Source organism: Pteropus vampyrus, unplaced genomic scaffold (assembly GCF_000151845.1).
Source record: "Pteropus vampyrus isolate Shadow unplaced genomic scaffold, Pvam_2.0 Scaffold335, whole genome shotgun sequence".
Classification (NCBI taxonomy): Eukaryota; Metazoa; Chordata; class Mammalia; order Chiroptera; family Pteropodidae; genus Pteropus; species Pteropus vampyrus.
Genome location: NW_011889116.1, coordinates 4,466,040 through 4,483,069, shown reverse-complemented (window position 1 = coordinate 4,483,069; position 17,030 = coordinate 4,466,040). Strand labels below are relative to the sequence as shown.

Here is a 17,030-nt window from a genome sequence, read left to right as displayed (position 1 = left end):
ATTTATCAGGGTGATCACTTCATGTTATATAAATGTCTAATCACTATGTTGTACACCTGAAGCTAATATCATATTGTATGCCAACTTAATTGAAAAACAACAACAAAAAAGATATTGTAAAAAAATCCTTAGTATATTAGAGCTAGTAAATAAATGTGGCAAACTTGCAGGGTACAAGATTAACACACAGAAGTTGTTAATTAGCAATGAAAAATGTGAAAAGTAAATTAGAAAATTCCGTTTACAATATCATCAAAAAGAACACATATGAATGCATTTAACTAGGGACATGCAAGACTTGTATAGCAAAAAGCATAAAGCATTACTGAAAGAAATTTTTTTAAAGAACTAAAACAAATGGTTTTAAAAAATGGAAAGATATTTTGTGTTCATGGGTTAGAAGATTTAATATTGTTAAGATGGTAATACACCCAAAGCGATCTGTAGATTTAATGTAATCCCTATTAATTCCCAATGGCCTTTTCTGCTAAAATCCATATGGAATAGAGGGGACCTGAATAGCTAAAACAATCTTGAAAAAGAAGACTCACACTTCTCAATCTCAAAACTTACTAAAAATCAATAATAATCAAAAGTTTAGTACTGGCATAACAATCAATATATAAATCAATAGCATAGACTTTAGAGTCCAGAAATAAACTCAGATGCCATATACAAAAATTAACTCAAATGAAATTAAAGACCTAAATGTAAGGAATAAAACTATAAAACTCTTACAAGAAGATATAGGAGTAAATCATCATGAGTTCAGATTTGATGATGGTTTCGTAGTCATGATACCAAAAAGCACAAGCAACAAAAGAAAAAAAAATAGGTTAACTGGACTACATTAAAATGAAAACTTTTGTGCATTAAGACACTATCAAGTCAACTAATATTAAAAAATAAAATCTGAAAAAGATACTTTCAAGTGAGTGAAAAGACAACCCATGAATTGGAGAAAATTTTAGCAAACCATTATATCTAAGTGTCTAGTATCGCTAATATATAAAGAACTCTTACAACTCAACAACATAAAGACAAATAAATCATTTTTTAAGTGGCCAAAGGACTTGAACAGATGCTTCCCCAAAGAAAATGTACAAATGGCCTTCAAATACATGAAAAGATGCTCAACATCATTAGTCATTAAGGAACTGCAATTCAAAACCTACTTCACATCCACTAGGACAGCTATAATAGGAAAAACAGACAGTAACAAGTGTTGATGAGGGTGTTAAAAAATTGGAACCCTTGTTTATTGCTGGTAGGAATATAAAATGGTGTAGCTACCATGGAAAATTTTCGTGGTTTCTCAATAAGTGAAGCATAGAATTATCATATAAACTAGCAATTCCACTCCCAAGTATATACCCCAAAGACTTGAAAACAGGGAATTGAACAGATTCTTTTATACAAATATTCATAGCAGCTCTCTTTCCAATTGCCAAAAGGAGGAAACCACCCAAATGTCCATCAACAGAAGAATGAACAAAATGTAGCATACATACATAGCATTATTCAGCCATAAAATTAAATGAAGTACTAAAACATGCTACATCATGGAGAAAACTTGAAAACGTCAAGCTAGGCTTAAGAAAACAGAAACAAAAGGTCACATATTGTGATTCCATCGATATGAAATATCCAAACTAGGCAAATCTATAGAGATTAGAAAGCAGATTAGTGTTTTCCAGAGGCTGGGTAGAGGGGTAATGAGGAGTGACTGCTTAAAGTGTACAGAGTTTCCTTTTGGGATAAAAATGTTCTGGATCTAGAGAATGGTGATGATTGCACAAAATGGTGAATGTACTAAATGTCACTGAATTTGTATTGTACACTTTTAAATGGTTAAAATGGTAAATTTTACATTATGTGTATTTTACAATGTTTTTTTTAATTAAAGGGTTTTAAAGATTTTATTACAAGAATTAGAGGATATAAGGAGGATCTGTTTTAATAGTTTGCAAAACTATTAAGTTCTAATGTGTCTCTGCAGCACTCTTATATTCTACGTCGAAAAAGGTCTACAAAAGAAAAGTTAGATTTAATTTTTTACTATGCTAGATATAAGTTCTAAGGGCTGTTAAAAATAAAAGTATATTACATATCTGTTCAAAAAAAGAAATAACCTTTTTAATAGCAAGGAAAAACGTAAAGTACTTGAACAAAGTATTAAATTTGAACCAAGTGCTTCCAGGTGAATGAATCTGTTCATTATTCACACGTGAAGCAAACTTTCTTTGTAGGAAACTGAAAAACATTGATTAATGAAGCATCAGCATGGATACCATATAAAGCATAATTATGCAAATTCCCATTAGCAATCCTTATTTCTTTTAATAAACAATGTTTTTGGTAATTTTACGTAGATGAAAGAACAGAACATGTTTATAATACTCCTTTCATTCAGAGCAATAAACAGAATGATCTTTGAAACAAAAAATAGCTACCGTAAAAAACAAAACAACAAAAACAAAAAAACAAACTTATGGTGCTAAAATTTAAAAGAGAAACTTCTGAAAATTTTGAGATAGATGCCTAAATAGAATAAAATGATTTTCTGAACTGTACACAGATCAAGAGCCAAAAAGGGAGATCAAGAGCCATAAAAACAAAAGTACTTAATCTTTTATTTTCCCCTCAACGTAAATCTAGATCAGTTTCATAGTGACTTTATGCAACTATTTGACTTTGAGGATTTGAATGAAACAATGTTTATACTTGTACTTGATCTAAAATGACATCAAAGAATAAATATCCACCTTGAGGATTCCTGGGAATTTTACTCACCCTTTACCATACCCTCCTCCTTCTTCCACATTCCTATAGCATTATCACTAAACCACTACAAAAATAAACGAGCATTTTAAAAAAATAACAAAATCGACAAAAGCGAATTCAGTAAAATAAATCATTACAAATAAGATTTTATGGTCTATGGTTTTATAACTTTTATAACATTTGAATTTTAAAGGTCTTCTCTAGAAACTTTTTTTTTTTAAATAAAAGTTTTATTGGAGAAAAATAGAACCACCACATACACAGGGAAAAGAGCACAAAAATTCAACTGATACAGAACAACAACTGAAAAGTCACAATTATCCAATGTTGTTTGCAATTACTTTTCAATTTTTAAACAGCTCCCTTCAACTTGTTTTTTTAATAGTCTTGCCAATTTTTCACCTGACACATCAAGTTTTCAAAAAATTAAGAGCCTCAGGAAAGGGACCAGCTTTCAAGATAACAAGAGTGACACCAAGAGTCTCCTAACAGGACCAATTCTACCTAAGAATTCCTTAAGAGTAACTATCAAGTCTTGTGGAACAATTTACATATCTCAGAGACCATTGGGGATGAGTTAAAACACTGATATAGATGGTCCAGTATGGAGAAAGGGCAAACAAAACAGTTGCATTTCCTTGTCAGATGAGTTCATGTAAGGAAATACCAGAGGAGCTGAGAAAATATAGGTAATGGCTGCTCAAAAAGAAATTAGGAAGGCATTTGAAACACTGCATATATTTAAACAGTGTACACATTGACAAAATTAGAGAGGAACAGACAATTTTGTTTAAATAGCTGGTAACAGGTCTTTGAGAACTCAAGAAAACAACCAGTAGCAGACACAAGAGCCAAGTCTCCTCAGTTGACCAGCTAGGACCTAGGTATACTTCCTAATGGCTCCAAATAGTCAAGGAAATATACCGCTACAAAAAGCATTAAAGCAGTTTTGATTTTAAAAAATCAAAACAAAATTTTCTGCTTCTCCTCCAAGATCAATTTCCTTCAAAGCTTCAAGGATAAACGAACAAGGAAGAAAAAATATACCCCCAAACAAAAAACCCACATAAACAAGAAAACCACTGATGGTAAAGAGAGGCTTTTTACTCACATTATCAATTTGAAGAATAATACTTTTGTTATTTTCTATGTCTGAACAATCCTACATAGAATTGTTCCTACATAGAATATTGGACACTCCCCTGAAAAGTAGGTGTCCAGAAGCTATGAGAACTCTTACATTCAAGCAATTTTGAAAGGAATAAGATCAGCATGATATAGAATTTGAAATTCCCAACTAGGGGTTGTGTAGAGAAAATGAGGGAGGACCTTTACATCTAGAGCTTTAGGAAATTAGAATAAGGATGATAGGAAAGGCTTGTTTACCAATAGTTGGGATGCTTCCAAAAAAAAAAATGGTAGAGAAAATAGGAATGCTAAATTCTAAAAGCTTGTAACAATCTATAATTGGTCCAAGTTAAAGACGAAACTGTCCCAACAACATTAAAGTTTAAAGGAAATTGAACACTAGCTGAATTTTCGCTCATGTAAAAATTTACAAAATATGTGGGTTTTGGTCTCTTTTGCGATGTTCATATTGTATTCATTTTTAATATGAAAAAAGAGTTGGACTTTTCTCACCTACTGTGTTCTTCTAGGACAAATGATCAGCAATTTTTCTATTTCAGCTATTTTTATAAGTACCTGTTAGTCAGCACAGTAAACTCAGGGCTAAGCCATACATACACCTCCCATAGCCATAAATGGAACATTTGAGGATGGATATATACAAGAGATTATATAAGTAACTGTCCCTCTACTTGAAAACTTGTTTCCAAATAATTTTTTTCAAAACATCCCTTTCAGTGTAACAGAACATTATTTAGTAGATTATCAATAGCTATGACAACTTATTTTTCTTTTCAAGGGAAATCACAAAACAGGTGAACAACCAAGTCCAGGGTGGTTTTTCTATTTGATAAATACATCCAGAACTCTGTACAGTAAATAAAGTTTCCATGCAGTTTAAGTATTTAAATGACATTTTAAGCAAATAAACCTTTGCTTCATAATTAATGATGTATAAGAACCCCCCTTTTTTAATAGCCATAGGGACCTCTTCCCCAGTTCCAAAGAAGAATCATGAAGACCAGGTACTTTCTTAAGAGCTTTCTGCACATCATACTAAATAACATGCAAAGAGTTCAACAACATTCTTCTTAAAGGTAAGTATTACTCTTTTAATGGGCATGTTAACCACCGAAAAAGTCCACTCCACTCAACTATTTCCATTAAAATGCTTCATTTCATTTGTTCATCGGTAGTATAAAAGAAGTCAAATAATATAGGATCGACAGGTTAGTTTATCCACTGGCTACAGCATGAAGACACAAAATGCTCCAAGGCCAAAATTTTATGCAATATAGTTGTACTGGTTTGGGTTTTCTTTATCTCTTTCCATGTAGTCCCGGTCAATTAAAGATTCTATTCTCTTCTTAAGATCAGCAGGCTATAAGAGAAGGCAAATTTTCAATCCAAAAGCTCATATTCATTGGCTCAAGCCCATTTACCAATATCCCATTAAAAAAGAGCAGTTTTGGCTCACTGATTTAATGTATTTAAATTCCTTAATTTTTAATTTTTTTATATTTTAAAATATCCGTAATTTTTTAAAGAGAAAGTATAATGAAAACAAACTAGGTTAAGAAATGTTTTTATACTATACATATACTGTCACACCTTGTCATATTATTATACTATTACTTTTCTAGTTTAACAAGGTCTTCTAAGAACCAGCTATTCTCTGCACAAATACAAAAGACTAACTCATACCTTCACATGAGGAACACATTGTAAAGATAAAAAGTGTACTGCAGAAATCACTATTTATAAGGACACTGCAACAAATGGTTCGATAAGTGAAGTATCATCTAAAAATTCAGATATTCATATTCCAGGTTTAATGTAAGATTTAACTGTTACCTACTATAAATGATTTTAATTTTTGAATCCTACTTGTGGTTAAAAAAATCACCGTGAAAGCTGATAAGCTTGTTCTCATGACTGTATTATTAGCTCTTGAATGACAAAATTCCACTGCCTTTTGCATCTAGCCAATAAAAAGAATATAATCTTGCTTGCTAATAGCGTTTTTCGGATTGTGTAAAATGGCCACTTGATCAACAGAGTTAGGGAGAGTAGTCTGATGGGGTAGCCAAAATTTCAGCCATCATATCACCCAGTAATTCCGAGGTTTGAAAATCAAAATGGCTTTCTCTTAATTATGGTAAAAGACCTAGAATATCAGCATGATATTTATTATAGTGATCCTCTTATCTTCTCTAGCATCAGTGATCTCTCTGGCTGGAGGTGAAATGATTATTAGGCAGAGCATGAGAGTGAGCATGTGGTAATGAGGCAGTATTAAGTTTGGCAAAGACAAAAAAACCTACCTTATTATTAGCAATAACAGCTAATGAGCACTTATTATGTGCCAGGCTCAGTGCTAAGTTTTTTACATATATTTTCTCATTTAAGCCTCACAATCCCCATTTTAAAAAGAAAAAAAAAACAAGCCCAAATATCATGAGAACCCCAACAGCCAAGAGTCTAGCCAAACTCTATCAAGTATTTATCCAAAGGTTTGGGAATCTTCTAACACTTGAAAAACGGTGCAGTACACCATCACACTGTCTATGCCTCTTTATTATTGGGCATTTACACTGGAATGTCCATTTAACAACCAATTTCAGTTTGCCAGAACTATCACTAAACTTTTCAAAAAGATGGCTAATGATGGCTAATTATCTGTATAGTGTTTCTAATGGACACCTATAGAAGCTAACAAAAGATTTAATTTAAAATAACCAAATCTGTCAAATATCAAGGTATTTTGAGAAAAAGAAAAAACAAGCTCAAAAAAAATAGTGTCTGAACTTGAAATTTTCAAAGACTCATTTAGCAGCTAAACTTTCAGGTATAAAAGCTTTTTAAAATTGTTTTCTTCCTTTTGTCACAGCTGCCCACATATGCCAATAAAGGTTCTTTTAGAATCATATATATGAACTTGAGAAATTAAAACTGTTCCTCCAAATGATCTTGAGGCTTTATTCTGTTTGTAAGATTTCTGTTTAAAAATCTAATGTATTCAGTCCCTTTTATAGATAACAAGCTCAATGTAAAAACACAAAAGTACCTACCTTTACTGGAAATTTCAACTGGTTGTATACTTCTGAAACAAGGAGATTGTGGCTAAGTGTCTTTCTCATCTTCATAATTCGAACAATTGCAGCATCAATTTGATACTGCCTGTCTTGAAATACTCTTTCTGTAGTGCTTGCTTGTTCTTCGACCTAACAAAAAAGTTTTAAACTTAGGAAATGTACCTGACATGGAACTTGCTTACTTACAGAAATTGTACATTTTAGAGACATGACACACTGTTAATGCTTAAAATATGCTGAATTCTCTAAAGGAATCTTAAACATACAGAAAACGACAGAAAAAAAAACCCTACTAATGTAATTCCTTTCTGTCCTAATTTATATTGCCCGGTACCTATGCGGTAATGCCAATATTAGTTAATAGAAAAGAGCTACTTTTCTAGAAATAGAGACTAGCTGACGCTGAATTTATCATTTTCTTTTACTCTGTTCTTGAAATCTTCTAAATATGTCACAAGGGGTTATTATTGACTAGATTTCTGTCAATAGCTTATCTCTAAAAATGATTGACTTTGACCTCTGATTCAAAGTACAGTACTAACTAGCTAAGAGAACCAATTTTTTTAAAAAAATATTTTTGTACATATGACGTATTACTGAATTATACACTTGAAACCTATTTGAGTTTAATGACCAATGTCACCCCAAATTTTGAAAACTAAATAGAAGAGCTACTTTAAAAATAAAAAAAAATGTTAATATGTATATCAGAAATGCATACTGTTAGTGCTTATATTCATTCAAGACTAACAGAAATTTAGATGTTTATAAGTCAGTTTACCAATTTTAATGCTAAAGCAAAAATATTCATCTTTAGCACCTAGAATAATTTGGGCTTTTTGCCATCGGTTTTTTTTTCTGTTACAGCATAAATGTTTTAAAAGGACACAGTAATCTTCTAAGGGAATGTCATGCCTTTGATGTGAATGTGAACAAGACAGGACTTGTCTGAGATACTGACTTCTGTCCCACATTCAAACTTTTTCTCAAGCCCTGCATTAAATCTACTGGAACTGAAACCAACTGGTTTCAAGAAATGCTGCAGTTCTTGATTTTCTTAATAAAAGTCTCTTACAAATTCAAAAGGCAAAAACCAACAAAATATTCACTGTTAATCAAAGAAATAATAAGTCATTCAGATTTTTCATCAAGCAAGTTGGGAAGATTTTAAAAAGAAAATATCTTTAGTGCTGGTAAGGACACTGTTAAGACCCGCAAGTCATGCTGCTAGACAAAATGTAAATTGGTCCAGCCTTTCTGGAATACAATATGACATAATGTATTAAGACTCTTAAAATGTTCATACTTTTTGACCCAAAAGGTCTACTTCCATGAATTTATCATAAGGAAAGTCTCAGAGAGATCAAGATTTAGGTACAAAGATTTCTTGCAGTCCTATTTATAATACGAAAAAGTTATGAATTTAATTGTCCAATAATGGACACTGGTTGAATAAATTATAATAGCCATGCAAAATAATATTGTGTGGTCATCTGCCATTTTATCAAGATATTTAATGGCGTGGAAAAAGTCTAAACATTTAATGTTAAACAAAAAAAGCAGAATATAAAACTATTGAGTATCAAGCCCAACTATGTCCACCTCCTCCACAAAAATGTGAAATCAAATACTGAAATACACTGAGCCAGATATAGGCATGGAAAATAATGTTAGTGGTAGTATTCTAGGTAGGCATAAAATCTTCTTTATAAATTTTATTATGAACACAATTCCAGTGTATTAGGACGAGGAGAAAGCAAAAGATATACCGTTTCTTTCATCTGGATTTGATTGATTTTTATCCTGAAAAGTTTGTGTTTGAAATCATCATTACAAATGAACTTGTCACCATCTTCGATATCTTTGCCCTTTGGATTTTTTGCCAGAACTCTAGCCTTGCCACAGGCCAAAGACTGCAGTGTTCTCCTTAACTCTCCATCCTCTGAAGAAGAAACAGTGGCTTAGTTGTTACTAGCTCATCAACAAGAACAGCTACATTCAACTTCAATCTAGCTTCAACCCCATCCCTCTATTAAAACTGTCCCCACCACCCCCCAAGGTCACCAATGACTTCCTCTTTGTTCTATCTAATGGCTTTTTTTTCCCTGGTAATCCTTTAACGGCTTCAATCATCATTCCATGTAGATAACTACCAAATCTTCAGAAATGACATCTCATTTCTTGCCACTCTCACATTTAAAGGACACCTTCATTCACTTTGTTGTTTTATTATCATCACTCCAGTATGTTCAAAGTTTTATTCATTATCTTCCCCATAAAACGGTGTCCTCTTTCCAACTGTTAGTTGTGAAGCTACCAACCTACTCAGGTGAGAAACCCTGGAATCATCTTTAAATCTTCCTTCTCCTTCATCCTCCAAATACCTAGTAAGTTGTTACTTCCTTAGAGATGCTCCTTCTCCATTCTCGCTGGCCTCATTTTAGTCTAAGCCCTTTATCACTTTATGCCTGAATTACCCCACTAGGAACCTCTTCATCCTCTAAGCTGCCCTATTGTCTATTTACCTAATTACCTATTCCAGGTTAGTTGTCCAAATAAGTCACTTCCATTATATCACATGCTTGAGACTCTACAACGTAGGTTTCATGTGCTAGATTTGTAAGGCTCTCTATGATCAGGCTCTACCCATCTTATCTATCTTATTATCTCCCTGTTCTGTGCTGCAGCAGTTACTCTTCATGATTCCTGCCCACATTGTGCTCATACCTGCCTCGAAGCCTTTTCTCACAATATTTCCCTTGCAACATATGCCTTCTCCTTAACTCAAGTCCCACCCTTTTCATGAAGGCTTTTCCAGTGGTGCCAGTCCACAATGATCTCTTGCTTTGCTGAATTCCTAACACACTCCTAGTCAGCACCACAGATTGGTACTTAATGGCTGTGAAATTATTTCAAGTGTCATTTCCCCCTTTCCCAGTGGTTACATTATGAGTGCTGAGGAAAGGGATTATTCCTTTGTATCCCCCCAGAGCTCTTAACTTAGTGGCGTGTACATCATAGTGGACACTGAATAATGCTTGCTAATTAACTGATTCAACACAAACCTATTCCGGTAGCCTGCTTGATCTCTTCTAAACTGAACTCCTCTCCCTCATTAAACATTAGCAGCACCAGTGTTTGAAAAAGAGACACCTGGAGTTCTTTTTTACCCTGTTGGAGAAACAGCAGTGTTTAGCCATCATTTAAAAAAAACACACATGAAAAATTAATCAAATGACTAATGTCTTATAGAAAAAGCATTTTTTCAATTAGCGGATTCAATTAGTGGATTCAGAAACATGGATTAACATCATCCAGAAAAGCCAGTATGTTCGGTGTAGGGCTTAGGTGTGATCCTACCTAAAACAGGAGGAAGGATCGGGTTACCTTTCTACAGGTCTTTTTTTAAGCCTTTTAATTAAAACTGAACAACAAAGTAATGAAAATTAATAACTTAGCCTTATGTGTCATTACAGATGTTTATTATGAACAGCAATGAATCACTATTTCAAATACATTTTTGACTTTTTTGATTTAGGTAAGTCATGAAAAATTGAAGGAACTCTTTGACATTAGATATGAGAACTGTTCCCCTTAACACTTACTCTATTCTCTAGCCCCTGTCAACAAGAAAAGAAGTTTCCTGCCCAAAAGAGAGCAGTGTAAATTCTGCATCCACAGGTGGGAAAAGGGTGGGAAAAGGGTGGGAAAATGGGTTATTGTTTTCAGTTTGCGCCAAGGCCAAATCAGCCGTGGAAAAGACCACATTCTTATAATACGTAAAGCTGTGAGAAGCTATCACTGTCAAGCAGATATTTAGGATAAATTTATAAATGAGTTAAGAGCGGTGACCTCAACATCAAAGACGAAGGTGAAAATTAAGTTTGGGGAACATCCACTTACCTCTTTAAATTCTGCCTTTAGCACACAGTGTCCTAGAGTCGACTGCCACTGAAGTTTCCTGCCACTGTGTTTGCCTAGGTAAAATGTCTTGAAAATCTCCTGAAGTTTTACCATCTACGGTAAATAAATTAAAGCTTTATTTAAGCTCTGTATCCAATATTGCATTCACCACTCTTTATATATACCTCATGTATAATAATTTCTGGACGTTTTTAAGACCACTCAGTAGGTCCACTGATCACTGCTGTAAGGTAATGATCTCCCAACTACCAAATCTAATGGCATTTATCATTCTTCACACTCTTTACTCTCTCTGCAATATTTATTCAGCGCCTTTATTAAAACATTCACCTCAAATGCCTTTTGTGCCTCTGCACCATGCTGGTTCCTTTATCTCACTATTGCTTCTTCATTGGTTTCCTCCACAGTTTCCTCTTCCTACCACCTGCCAAATGTGAGCCCTTTCCAAAGTTCTGCCTCAGGCTTTTTCTTCCTGTTTCTATATTTTTCCTCTTAACAAGGGAGATCTACTTCCTGGGTGCCCATGATTATCTCCATGGAGGATTCTTAGTATCTGTCTCTCTAGCCTTAACCCCTTTTCTAAGCTTCAGTCCTGCATTAGACAGTTCCCCTCATGAATTAGGATAAATTTATGCAAGCACTCATCACTCAGCAATCCAACCCCCAGGTGACATATGGGCAAGAATTTGTGATAGCTGGGCAGAGTGGTGAATACAACCTGGGGAACTGAAAGAAGAGTCAGGGAAATTAGCCCTGAAGCCAGAAACTTGGCATCATTAGCTATGCTGTAATGATATTAGTATAAGAGTAACATAAGTAGAAGAGTGAATTATTAAAACAGTCGGCATTTGGTGTGGGTGTGCTTACTGACACAAACTTTCAAAAAGTATCTATTTTTCAATGACAAGCAAAATAGAAGTGTCGTATATTTCTATGCTTATAACTCAAGTCAACAATCAGCAACTCTTACCTCTGGTGGTAAATGGACTTCCATAGGCACATATGTTGGCCAATAACCCATTGTCAGGATATTCACAGTTAATTCAATATTCCCAGGTACATTCTGGTTCTGCATATACTACAGTAAGATCAAACGCACATACTGAGATCTTAAAACTAAAAGTGCATACATTTCATGTCATAATAATGATCCATTCAAAAAGTTACCCATTATACAATTATATGTGAATACTGACCATCTCTAAAATAAAGGTCAACTATTAAAAGGAATATAAATGAAGCCTTTATTAAGTGTATTAGAAAAACGTATTGGTTACCATTTTGTTACAATGGCACAAAAGGATCACATGACCTCATTAGAGGCATTATCGACAAGTAATTTCTCACATATAGCTGGGCTGTTATAGGATCTCTTCTCCATTCTTTTCCCCATACCACCTGCAGTCTCCACCTTTAGAGACCCTTATGTGGCTTAGAACACCTAGCAGCAACCCCCATTCCTCGCCCCACCAGCCAGCCCAAGTATCTGGTTTTTCATTTGCTCCACTAGCTGTTTGCAGGGGGTGACCTGAAGTGGGGGAGAAAGAAAATGTGGAAAGGGCAAAGCAGATAAACCCTATTCTGTAGCTACTATAAGACCCATGATCCCACTGACCCTCATCTTTCTCTTGAGTCTTCTACTTTCATTTCTCACCACAGCAATATAGTGGTAAAGAAGTCATTATTAAAACCCTGAGAGGAAAATCTAATTTGCTATCACTATATCTATTCTCTTAAATATTTCAAAACCACCTTCTACCAACATCTGCAAAACTATGGATCTAGCTTTTCATTTCCAATGTCCCCAAAGGCTGTACACAACCACTCTATTGCTTCTCCTCATTCTTCATTGCCACCTTTGAACATGCAAATCATCAACAGTGATTAGATGCTGGAGGAAGCCCTGTTCTCACTATCTAGTTACAGCTTTTCTTGCCCTGACTTCAGTTCAAAACATTTTATTTATAGTTTTGTTACCTTGGGTGTACATTGAGAATAAATTCTGAAGTAGGTCAAATATATTTACATTTCATCAGTGATTTTTTTCTCTATTGTGATTATCATCTAAGTTGCTATGAAATATTTACAACAAAACATGCTTCTATTTATCCTCTTCAGTACAAAGGAGATAACTAAATACATTTAAGTTCAAGGAATTAAGTAAGAGGTTAACTCGCTTTTACCTGTTTGAACTGAATCATGATGTCTTTAGAAAGTTCCATGTCTTTAAACATTCCTTCAAGTTTGCTGGTGAAAGCAGCTCCACATTCTATTAAAGATGTTTACACATAATATATCAAAGTGGTTAAAAATAGAGAATTTAAAATTGAAAACATGAAATGCAAAAAACTTACTTTAGCATGAAATGTGATCTTAACTATTCCTAAGAATAAGAAAATCCTTAACCAAAAGTGTATGCCCCCACTAATTCAGAGTCAAACTCTTTAATCTTACAGTAACCTTAGTTACTATTTAGGCATAACAAAAATGGGAAACTTTTATACAAATAATAAAAACAAGAACAATGCTTTACTTTTTAAAAAAATCACAACAGCTCTGGATATGTACAATAGGTTGGAAACCTAATGAACTTACTCAATTTATGTTTTCATCATATGAACATACAGTGACTGACAAGAGTCAAAATTAAGCTAACACATTTTCTCTCAGAAATCAAAGAAGGAACGTAAAGAATGAGAAACATACCATGTTTAAGTTTGGACAGCATTGATTTTTCAGCATCTACAGATGCACTCTTCCCAACTAACAGGCGCTTGGCTAAATCTTTCTTATAGAAGGCCTCAAAAACATCCTTGCCTATGTTAAATAATAAAACACAACTTCACAACATTCCAATAAAAAGTTCTGACAAAACTGCTCCAAAGTATTTAATAAATCATACCATTACTCCAAGTTATTTAAATTCTTACATTTTATCCAAGTTTGTTAAATATAAGAAACATCAGAGGCAGACTTTTGTACCAGACATTTCAAAAGTTCTTTGCTATAAAAAATTAAGAGTGCATAAACTTTGCTTTAGAAAAGCTTTAGTCAACCAGTAGCTTTAATGTCAATACTCTAGGGATTAAAACAGGTAACAAGAAACGAGGCTTTTTATAGTGGAAAAGTCAAAACACAAGGCAATTAAATAACATTCCTCAAAGTACCCCATTGAATTAAATGCAAGCAATATAATAGAATTTTAAATATTTAACTCCCAAATAATACTTCCTCCAGGTTGATTATACTTGCTAATTTCTCTGTTGAGTGCTTTGTTTTAAAAGAAAATATTAAAAGAAAAATAGACTTACCATAGATAAATCTAAATATGATCATAATTTTATCCAACATTTTTTCAAGTTCCTCATCTGTAGCTTCTTTGTTGCCAGCACGAAGCTTTGAATCTACATACTTAGCTAAAATGGGGATAAAGTTTGCTGTTTAGAGATCATGAGTATCCATGAGGTAATGAGCATTACACTTAAACAGAAAGAAGTATGATATACTGAGTATTTTCAGTGCTTTAGAGGTATATATGCACTTTTTAAAGTCTCCAAAGTAAGGCAAATGAAATGACTTGTTCAATGTCACAGAGCTAATAAATATGAGAGCCTGAACTCAAACTCAAGTCTTCTGGCTCCAGATCTAATACACTTTCCACTAGGGTATCCATTTTACAATGATGGTAAGCAATCTTAAATACTACTTTTCTATTAAAACAAACCAGATCCATTACAGAGTTGGAGGCAAAATCTGCAAAAATATTAAGGATAAGCAGTACACCAATGAAATTTCATCTTTTTTTTTTTTCCAGAGGATGATAGACCTTCTCAGGGTACCTCCTCTTCTGACATTAAGGGGTACTTGGGTAAGAATACCTGAAAAGCATTACAGTATATAACACTCTTACACTAAATGGGTTCAGACTATTAGGTTTGTTTTTGTCCTGGACATTTTCCCTGTCTCACTGGAAACTGTAATTTCTGCTATCTTTTCTTGCAGCCCTAAGTGTGGCCCTCTAAAAAGAGCACCCTGCCTCACCTCTAAATTGCTGTAGGCTTATAAAACGGACCTAAAGGTAATTATAAATAAAAGTAAATAGTGTCCAAGGTACTGTCTTATAGTGAAAGAACATTACGTTTAACAGGTGGGCTTTAGCTTGAAGGACTTATCCAAAGTTTTTAGAAACTACCAGCTAAGCAACCTGGAATCAATGAGGTGTTAATATATTACAACCCTGTTGAAATTTCAGATTAACTGAGAATGTTATGAGTAAAAGAAGACCATTAAAGAACTGGAAAAAGGGACTGGAAAAAATACCTATAAGCTCAGCAGGTTTGTTTGGTCTTTTATTAATGAATGTTTCAAATGCTTCTTTCATGGCGTTGATAAACTTTTCATTCTTCAGAAAACAGATATCAATTATATGGTCAACCTTATCTTTAAAATCCAGCAATTCTTGAACCATGGTTTTATCTTTTTCAGGATTAATAACAATAGTACTGCCAAATGCCTAAAAAATAAAAATTACCACATTTTACTAGAACTGAAATATCTATGATGAAAACAATCCCCAAATCATATTTTTAAATAGGTATACATATTTTTTAAATCTCAAAAAGTAAAGTAAAATAAAGCTATTTTTGAAATCAGGAAAAGAAAGCGACAAAACATCCAGACTGATACCATTCATCTATAAACACGAAATAAGGAATGACCACTGGGTATACAATATCATAATGGGATATAATTATAAGTCTCTAGGCTCTTTTCCCTACTTTTAAAAAAGTCAGCTTTGACTTTTTAAAAAATGACAATCTGGCTTCTATGTAAGATTTAAGAAGGGAAAGAAATTTTGGATCCAAAAAAGGTTCCCTTTATTTTTCCACATTCACTGCTATAAGTATTGGAGCTAGGAATCACAGCAGACATCAAGAAGGTGTCTAATTGCTAATTTGCCACACAGTTATCATTCTTAGGTTGACTGCTCTCAAAACTCTCATTATTTAAAAAAAAAAATGGATCTAACAAGAAATGTTTGCTGATATGCACTCTGGGTGTACAGATTATAAGCCATGAACGAGAAAAAAAATTCAGGTTAATTGTTAATACCTTAATGTATTCAATCCACTGCTGCAAGAGAACCTGAACTCCACCTCGAACTCTACTGAAGAGCTGATACAGGAGAGATAAATCTTGAATTCGGTTTTCATCAAGAAGGTTATTTAAACCTGAATTTTAAAACATTTTGGTATTAAAAAAGTAAACAAAAATGTCAGGTATTTTAATGAAAATTAAGTTAAATTATTATTGTAATACTAGTCTGAACTATGACTAGTCTGTGAATTTTAATAAAGAGATTTGCTTTGAATTAAATCCAAATACATAATCACCTTTCCAAGTGAAAACTAAATATAGGGAACTTAAGCCTAATTAAAAATAAAAATAATTGTCTAATGGTTTGTACAATTTAACATGGTAGATCAGATGTACAAACCAATTTATAAAAACTGGTTTACATAAGTACATATTACAAATATTTCATATGTGCAGCCATGTTATATCTGGCATTAGTGTACATAGCTATATTTGACTACTGGATATGGGCTGTGATATAGTAAAACCATACATTAATAGGCCAAGTTTAAATGAGGTTCTAATGTATTTGATTTTCGGAATGAAATAATAGTATAACTACAACAAAGTTCTAAAATATACCCATTTTATACAAAAGAAAAGATGGTTTGAAAGAAAGGTAAGACTTTTGCCTATTTGTGGCACGGTCAAAGTAAATGCAGGGTACATTCTAAGATCACTTAGAAATGCTTGGTAGAAGTGCTTGGTTTTATATGCTATAAACAAAACATTTTGGTGCAAAAAGGAATGCATTTCTTTACTGTAGTCTTACAAATTAAGAATTCCCAAATTCCCTGTTTCTTTATTGTTGTTGGTGGACCCCTCTCATCTCAGTTCCTGTATCTTTAAGTTAAGGAAAGAGGCACCTCTTTGAAAGTTTACTGTGATGAATAGGGAAAAAGGGTTGTGTCCATCCTCAGAAATGCAGCCACCACATGCTATCAAGCTATTAAAAGGGAAATC

The 17,030-nt window shown here is 33.5% G+C and overlaps 1 protein-coding gene across 2 annotated transcripts in view; it reads right to left on the bottom strand.

The window, feature by feature from the left end:
- Positions 1–3,766: 3,766 nt before the first annotated feature.
- Positions 3,767–17,030, bottom strand: part of CUL4B (cullin 4B) — a 33,034-nt gene continuing 19,770 nt past the window's right edge. Inside the window, exons 11-21 of one of the 2 annotated variants that reach the window (XM_011378241.2) lie at positions 16,044–16,162; positions 15,252–15,444; positions 14,243–14,347; positions 13,638–13,748; positions 13,109–13,200; positions 11,902–12,009; positions 10,911–11,024; positions 10,073–10,178; positions 8,777–8,949; positions 6,984–7,136; positions 3,767–5,293 (exon numbers count right to left, since the gene is read on the bottom strand). In XM_011378241.2, the coding sequence (XP_011376543.1) occupies positions 5,198–5,293; positions 6,984–7,136; positions 8,777–8,949; positions 10,073–10,178; positions 10,911–11,024; positions 11,902–12,009; positions 13,109–13,200; positions 13,638–13,748; positions 14,243–14,347; positions 15,252–15,444; positions 16,044–16,162 (1,370 nt within the window). In that variant the 3' untranslated portion in view covers positions 3,767–5,197. The remainder of the gene's footprint in view (positions 5,294–6,983; positions 7,137–8,776; positions 8,950–10,072; positions 10,179–10,910; positions 11,025–11,901; positions 12,010–13,108; positions 13,201–13,637; positions 13,749–14,242; positions 14,348–15,251; positions 15,445–16,043; positions 16,163–17,030) is intronic. The other variant, XM_011378244.2, reaches the window with a different exon arrangement.